The sequence below is a fragment of the Hippocampus guttulatus genome, chromosome 6 (genome assembly GCF_054856545.1).
Source record: "Hippocampus guttulatus isolate MCC_2025c chromosome 6, RoL_Hgut_1.0, whole genome shotgun sequence".
Classification (NCBI taxonomy): domain Eukaryota; kingdom Metazoa; phylum Chordata; class Actinopteri; order Syngnathiformes; family Syngnathidae; genus Hippocampus; species Hippocampus guttulatus.
The window spans coordinates 22,578,043-22,586,096 of record NC_141266.1 but is presented as its reverse complement, the minus strand read 5'-3'; the positions used below and the strand labels follow the sequence as shown (position 1 = coordinate 22,586,096).

Genomic DNA, 8,054 nt, shown 5'->3' with positions numbered 1-8,054 from the left:
GTCATTATCACTTACCTTTAAATAGTTGAAGTCGTATTATTACAGTTTATAGCGACATGATTAATACTCTTTAAAATGATGTATTATCTATTTATATATTTTTAATTACAAACATATTAGGATGGAATTCAAAATGAGTTGGGAGAAAACGCCACGAAACAAATAAAAGGGGCGTGTCTTCCTTCGAGTGCTTTAAATATGGACGTCCCTGCTGCCCGCCGATTGGCCATGTAACCCGGACGTTCTTCCCTCATCATTTTATGTGATCATCAAAGTCACGAATGAAGCGGTTCAGTAAACAAGAGGTGGGCGGGGGTATTTCTACCTCTTAACATTATTAGAAGACCACCGACAACTACAGCTACATGATACTAACGCGAGCATCGTGGACGAGGCCGGGATATGTGACGTCGCAGCGGAGGTTCAGTCTTGCGACCGCGGCCAGGTTATTGCGGTTAGCCGCGATGCTAACGCCATTACGCTAGCCGTGGGCGACACAACCACAGCGTCGTTCGGTACTGTGGCCCGCGAAGCTTCAACATCGTCGTCGTCTTCGCTCAAGTACGTTCCGCGCAGGACGTTCAAACAAGATGAAGGTGGAGTGCTTGGAGTCGGAGAACAAAGCGACGGCGGACGGCGTCGTTGTCACGTTCAAAAGTGAGGACGACCCGTGGTCACGTGATGGGACGGAGGACGACCCGGGGGACGATTACGCCGATGGACACGACCTCGACATCCGAATCAAGGAGGAGCAGCACTGCCTGCAGATCAGCGAGGTCCACTGCGGACTCACGCTCGATGCTCACCGTTCTTTCAAGGCTGAGCCCGACCTGGACTTCCAGGACGAATTCGAGCTAGAGGAAGCTGTCAAGGAGGAAGACGTCATCAAAGAGGAGGAGGAGGAGGAAGAAGAAGATCGAGAGGGTGAGGAGTTACAAGACGATGAGCAGATGGAGGATGGAGAAGAAGATGGCACAGGTGAGAAAGCCAAGGAAATCTGTACATTTTGTGCATTGTCGTCTGAAAAATACAGTACTAAAGCATTTTTCCACTTTCCTTTAATCCTTTTCTGTCAGAGTCGTCATCAAAGTTCTTCCCCTGTCCTCATTGCGACGTATCCTTCACAAACCTGGACTTCCTGGAGAAGCACGTTAAGTGGGTCCACCAGAAGGAGTACCTCGCCGAGCTGAAGAAATGCCTCTCGGACCGCGACCAAAACCTCATCCCAGAGCACGTCTGCACCACCTGCGGCAGCACCTTCAGCTCCAAAGTCTACCTGCGGGTCCACATCAAGGAGGCCCACCCTTCCGCCCCGCCCCGCCGGCTCCACCCGTGCCCGACGTGCGCACGCAGCTTCCAGTACTTGAAGAACCTGAAAAACCACTGTCAGCGCTGGCACAGCATGTCGGTTGTCATCAGGGGGGGGCACCTGTGCTGCACAGACTGCGGTAAGAGCTTCAAGGCCACCTGGGGACAGGGACCTCACCTGTGCCACGCGCCGCACGCCGAATCTGAGGAGAAGCCTATTTGTCTGGACGTGGGCGTGCAGTGTCGCGAGTGCGGCAAGAAGCTGCGTACGCCACAGAGCCTGGAGGACCACATGCGCACCCACACGGGCGACCGGCCGTTCGTGTGCAAGGACTGCGGCCGGCGCTTCGTGGAGCGCAGCAGCTGGCGCCAGCACGCCCTGATCCACACGGGCGAGAAGCCGCACAAATGCCAAGTGTGCGGCAAGGCCTTCCAGAGGGGACACCAGCTCAAGTGCCACCTCACCACGCACTCGGCCAAGAAGGAGTTCTCCTGCGGCCAATGCGGGAAGGAGTTTGGGCTCAAGGCCAGCTTGAATCTGCACCTCCGGACGCACTCGAGTGAGAAGCCCTTCCACTGCCCGGTGTGCACCAAGAGCTTCAACACCCGCAAGAACCTGCGCGTGCACAGCAAGCTGCACAACGGGGAAAAGACGCACCAGTGCAGCGACTGCGGCCTGAAGATCAGCGACCTGGGCGCGCTCAAGATCCACCTGCGCACGCACACCGGCGAGAGGCCCTACCACTGCACCGTGTGCGGCAACAAGTTCATCCGCCTGGCGCACTTGCGCAACCACCAGCGCACGCACACCGGCGAGCGGCCCTACAAGTGCGACCAGTGCGACAAGAGCTTCACGCAGTCGGGCGACCTCGTCAAGCACAAGCGCACTCACTCCGGGGAGAAGCCCTTCGAGTGCCCCGAGTGCCAGCGACGTTACACGTCGTCCGGCGACCTGGGCAAGCACCGCCGCAGTCATACCAACCTGCGGCCGTACAATTGCCAGGAGTGCGGCAAGAGCTTCCGTCTGTCGGGCCATTTGAAGACGCACATGCTCACGCATACCGGCGAGAAGCCCTTCTCGTGCCCCAACTGTCTGCGCAGGTTCGCGCGCTCGCACCACCTCTCCGGACACGTCGCCAAGTGTTGCTAACTTTGCAACTGTGCACTTAGCGCCATTTTTCTGTGGGATTTTTTTTCCGACCCAAATACAGTGGAATCTCTTAAGTGGGGCTCGGTAAGAGGGGACCCTGTAATACCACAAATAGCGAAAAAAATATGACTTAGGGCACGGTGATCTGTATTTAGAAAAAACAAAAAAAAATCGATTTTAGTCAATTCCTCCACACCTCCCCCACCATCCCCCACCCCCGCGCCTCTATATAAAGAAAAGCACATGACGATGACATTCATCAAAACTACAAGCGGCCCTTTAAATACAACCCTCTTTTACGTGTTCGGCAAGTTAGCCTTCATAAATTGACACGTTTATATTTCAATGAAATGCTGAACTGAGAAAAAAGGGGAGGGGTGACATAAATAAGGGGAAAAAAAACTTTTTTTTGTCACATTACATTAACTGAATGGCTGTTTTGTTGCTCTTTCTGGTTTTCCACCTTGTGGGCACTATAAGACGAGTCAACACTCGTATTAGTAATTCTTAGCAGAGGATAAATAACATGGCCGAATACTGTTATAACGTGGACACCGTTTGTGTTCAGTCTGTTGCTTGAAGTGTTATGGCATCCCTCTGCTGATGTATACACTCTATTGTTTTCTTCCTTTTTTTTGAAAAATTGCATATACAGGGTTATCTTCGTGTTCATTGAACCCCAACAATTTGTTGGTTCGACATTCATGAATTTACAGGTTTTGGGGTGTAAATTTGACACAATGTCACATCACAGTCAGGAAACATCCAGAACAGAGAGTCGACAGACTATTATTCACGCTCTTTTGTAAAGTCCATCCAATTTCAACACCGCTTATCCTTTTGCCGGACCCTATCCCAGCTGACTATGGGCGGAAGGCAGACTATACTCTGAACTTGTATCCAATCAGTCTCCGGGCACATAAAGAGACATACAACCATTCACGCCCACATCCAGGGAACCGAGTTGACCCTGGACTGTGCAAATTTTGGGTGGGATATTTAAGATGAGATGACTTCATAGATAATTTAACCACAAGGCCAATTGTCAAAGCAGTCCTTAGAGGTTCCACTGTATTTGTAAACACGGCTTGGAAAATGGCGCACAATCTCATGCTCTTTTAAGTTTTGTTTTTATCGAGTTTGGTAGATCCTCTCATTTTGCCTTTTTTATTATTTTTATTTTTTAAAACACTAATATTACAAATTGCTGTTCGTATACATGACCGATCCGTCTTCACTAATTCGTGTTGTGCTAATTGGAAAAAATGTAATAAATTATATGAACACTGCGTGCGTGCGTGCGTCTGTTTACCGGAAATCAACCAATATCTTCACGTTTTACCCTCATGGTCATAACGGCGCTCGCCTGATAATTAAGTGTCTCCCAGCAGGGCGGGTGAGTTTAGCACTGTGCAAGAAGCTCCGCCCACGAATAAACCACCATGTTGTCCGCAGAAACAAGCACACCCGAATTCAAATTTTCGTACACAGGTGAAACTCACCAGTTATGCTCGGATTTGTGGAGAAAAAAATGCGCAATCCATTTTCGTGTGTCCCGTTTGAGCGAGTACACTGCCCACCTAACTGAGTGGAAAAAGCGCAGCCCGTGGCTCAGAAACAAACAAACCCGAATTCAATTTTGGTGGCTTGTATGCTACAGATAAGTCATATTTAGTCAAACTCGTAACTTTTTTAACGCCCCAAGACCACCACCGGGGAGGTGACACGTTCCTGCAAACTTTGGCTGCTTTGAATTGGAACTCCAGTAAAGCCTCTCTCATTTTATACACGTAAGTATGAAAATGAACTTTTCACTCAGTTCCTAGCCATCTTATTTCGAGGGAAGGAAACTCAATGGAATTTAAGGTGAACAGGATTTGGTTTTGTTCGAGTATTAGCAGAAGACAAAAAAAGGTAACAATTTCTAGACCATGTTAAGTGAATTCAGAGATTTGTTCCTTAAATGCGTTATGCATGTTTAATATTAGTTGCTGAAGACATAAAGACTGAGAACTCAGGCTAATGTTGCATTCAAGGAAGGTAGGAATTCTGAAAAAATCCATTCGGGTCCTCCCAATTCCGAACTCAAAATGTTCCAGGCGAATGTAAACCTCAAAGATGGCTGATTCTGATCAATTGTTTTCTTGTTCTGGTGCATCGCAACTTCTTTGGACCTCCAGCAAAACGTCCTTCATCATTTCCTTTAGTTATATAAATAATGCAATATGTTAAATTTAAAGCGTTTCAAACATTTCACCAAATCACTTCATTTTGGGGCATATCAACACAGTCAGTTTACTTGGAATGGAAAAATAAGAAATTAGACTTCGAATATGCACTTGTGCATTTTGTATTAGATCTGGGTGGACTGTGCGAATGTGGCTTTTATTATGGTGACTTTCTTTTAAAACAAATGACCATTTTGCTGGAAAGATGGCAAGAAAATATGCATTTGAAACATGTTGTAGTGCGCAATTTGGGCCACCAGAGAGCCGTGTCTACCTCCTTTTGGACGTTACTACTGATAATAAAATAAAAGGCAAAAGCAACTCAATCCAAGCTGCGTTCAGATGACCTCCAAAAGAGAAAAAAAATGGTCTCCCACAAAATCCTCGTTGACTGTCAATAGTGCGTTAGTCGAGTCCAGAATTATCTTTTGCATTCATAATGTCTAGAGGGCAGATTAAAGCCCAACTCCCCCCCCCCCCCCCCCAATTTAATGAAATCCCTCCTGCTGACTTGATTTTGGTGCCAAATGTCAGCACAAGCGACATCATCTTAAAGTATATAAAATCCACGTAAACAAAAAAAGCGTACAAAAACACTAAATACATAAAAATAAGAAAATCATGTTCAATTAACACATACGGAAAAGTTAATGATGATAAATTCCAAAATATAAACAGAAACTTTGTTCTAAACTAAAATGTCTCATTTAAAAAATAAAAAAAATCTGAGAAATCAATACAGGTCCAGTAATTATTGGATCAGTCCTGACATTTTCCCAAATGTGTGTCTTCACCATTAAAAAAAAAAAAGGTTTTCTTTGGGTTTCAGATCACATGGAAATAGATCATTTGTCTGCTTTTTATTGGGACGGCGCCGATATGGGAACGTCCCTCCAAATTGATTGGCACTTGAGCGCATTGAATTACCTTGGAAAGACCTGCTTTATTTTCCCGGCGTTCTCTCGTTATCTGCCAATTTGACGGCAGTTGCCGCGTGCCCTCTCATTCATTTACATCACAGCAAAACGCAGCGGCGTCCAACCTGTCTCCGTCGATTCCGTGGCAATTGCTCCATTATTTTTATGTCCACAATTACGAGGACAGAGCGGCGAGCGGCACCGACTCCCCGCGCAGATAACAAAGATATATTTAGGGGTAAATAATATTGACTGTACCTTTGTTTAAAGCTGGAATCAATACTTTCTAAAGCGTGTCCATTTTTCATTTAGCCGCGTCATGGCCGTGAGTGGGAAGGGCCCCGAGATGAATGGGTTGGACCCTCTAATTCGCCCGCTTGCAGTTATCATAATTGTTGAACAAGCGCCACTTTTAAAGATCGGATTGGAGGAGAGGCAGGCCACACAAAGAAAGCTAATAGATTTGGAAAATTGAGATGGATCACGCTGAGCGCCACCGTCGTCTTTTTAAAAAAATAAAAATAAATTTTCATTTTTCTGCCCCTTCATTTTTTTTCGCTCCGCCGGTGCGACAGGACAAATATGTTCCTGGGATGAAGAGGTGTTTGTCTTTGCGAATGCACCCCGGTGAATAAAGCTGCCTCTGTTGTTTGTCTTCTGTTTGACGCCTGCACTGAAGAAGCGAGCTGCAGTTACCCTTTGGAACCAGTAGGGGGAAACAAATCACTGCGCAAGAAGATGCTAGGGGGTGGGGGCGAGGGGGGCGGGGGGGGGGGCGGAGGGCGACCAGCTTGGGAAAAGTTTGTGAAGTCGGAAGCATGTCGGACTTGGTCAGCGTTGCAGGGAAGAAAAACAGCGTCTTCACGCTACAAGGATGGCCGTTCACGTTTTCGGCATAAGAGAAAACTATTTCAAAAGTATTTCATAAGAACTTCAGTTTTCATTTACAGACTTGGTGAAAAAAAAATATTTTTGACTGTGATAATGACGAGGCTCCTAAAAATTCCCGCATATCCGTGATTAGCTACGAGTTGATTGACTTTTTCACCGATTTTCTGATTGAATCTGAATCTGTCCTTCGTGATGCACAGAAAATGAAATTTCTATTTTAGTGATCCGGCAAAATAGCGGGCATATTTAAAAAGTATTATTCTGGTGCTATCTTGTGGCATTTGTAACTCTGAAAAGGATGCATCGATCCCTGCGGTACCGGAGCTTTGCTTGCCGTGCTTTGTCTGTGTGGTAACACTGAGAGTAAGCGCGTTACTCCAAAAATACGTTTGCTGGAGGAGGGAGACATCAAAAACAGGCTGGCTCGGGCACCCCTCGTTTGAATGGTTCATCAATCTTGAAAATAGCTGTCGATTTAATGTTGTCACCTCGATTTAGTTGTTGATATTCTTGGCCGTAGTACGTTGTCGTAAGAGCAAAACTCAGTCAAAATCCTGGTTTTCGTTGGATACCTGCGAAAATTTTTGCCTCTTATTGCCGGCGTGCCACGCATACCTGACCGTGACCCTCTTATCAGTCTGCCGAAGATTGCTTTTAGTAGATCTTTTTTACCAAAAAAAAAAAAAAAAATGGATCCGGAGGCTCTGGTATTTGTCGCCATTGTTTTCACCCGTTGATGCATTCGGGCTTTGCTTTCCTCCCTTCTCCAATCTTCCCCGTGTCCAATTTTCGCCTTTCTCATATCCAATTTTCCTTAATATTCAGATGATTATGGCCTGATGCTTTCCTTCCCGCAGCTCGGGATCCCGCTCTCCCTTCCTTTACTGCTCCATTTTCGGCTGATTCCATCACGCTCTCGCCGCTATTACATGCAGCTACACGACACGTACGCTCGCACCCGCGTTTGGTCCCACTGGCGCAAATGTACACCCTGCAAAGCTCCCGCAAAATGATCAGCAAACGCAATCATAAAACCTTACATTTATTTAACCTTTTATACCCGAAAGTCAAACGGCCCAAACACTCTGCGTTGTCATTTTCTTGACGGACAGTCGCTAGTCGCTGTTTTCGGGGGTCTGGGAATTGAATTATGGAATCTTATAAAAAAAAAAAGTGCAGCTGAGGGGGATTTTCTTTTTGTGATGTCATTTGCGCCATCCAATTTTCCTCGTATTTACTGTCTCTACTTTTTTTTGGTGGTCAATTTGCCGGGGGGGAACACAAGACAATGTGTGTGCCGGCGCCGCGTGTCAGGCGTGTCGTCACACTGCTGTGGTTTTCGCTGTTCGCTGGCCTCTGGGGTCAGCGTGTGGGAAGAGGCGGTGGCTCTGTGGGGCTTTTGGTGTGTGTGTGGTTTCTTCCCTCGCCGTCTCTTTGGGTCTCCGGCAGGGCCCGCTTGCGCTGCTCTCATTCACGGCGGCGGGGGGGGGGTCAAACGCACGGGTCACAACACACTGTTTGACTCGCCACGATACACTTGCTATTTGTTCGTGGGCGTAG

The 8,054-nt window shown here is 47.1% G+C and overlaps 1 protein-coding gene across 1 annotated transcript; it reads left to right on the top strand.

Moving 5' to 3' along the window:
* The first annotated feature begins 280 nt into the window (after positions 1–280).
* Positions 281–3,747, top strand: LOC147204204 (uncharacterized). Its single transcript, XM_086114605.1, has 2 exons — positions 281–978; positions 1,077–3,747. The coding sequence occupies exons 1-2, from the start codon at positions 591–593 to the stop codon at positions 2,456–2,458; spliced, it is 1,770 nt and encodes a 589-aa protein (XP_085970731.1). The 5' UTR covers positions 281–590; the 3' UTR covers positions 2,459–3,747.
* Positions 3,748–8,054: the final 4,307 nt, after the last annotated feature.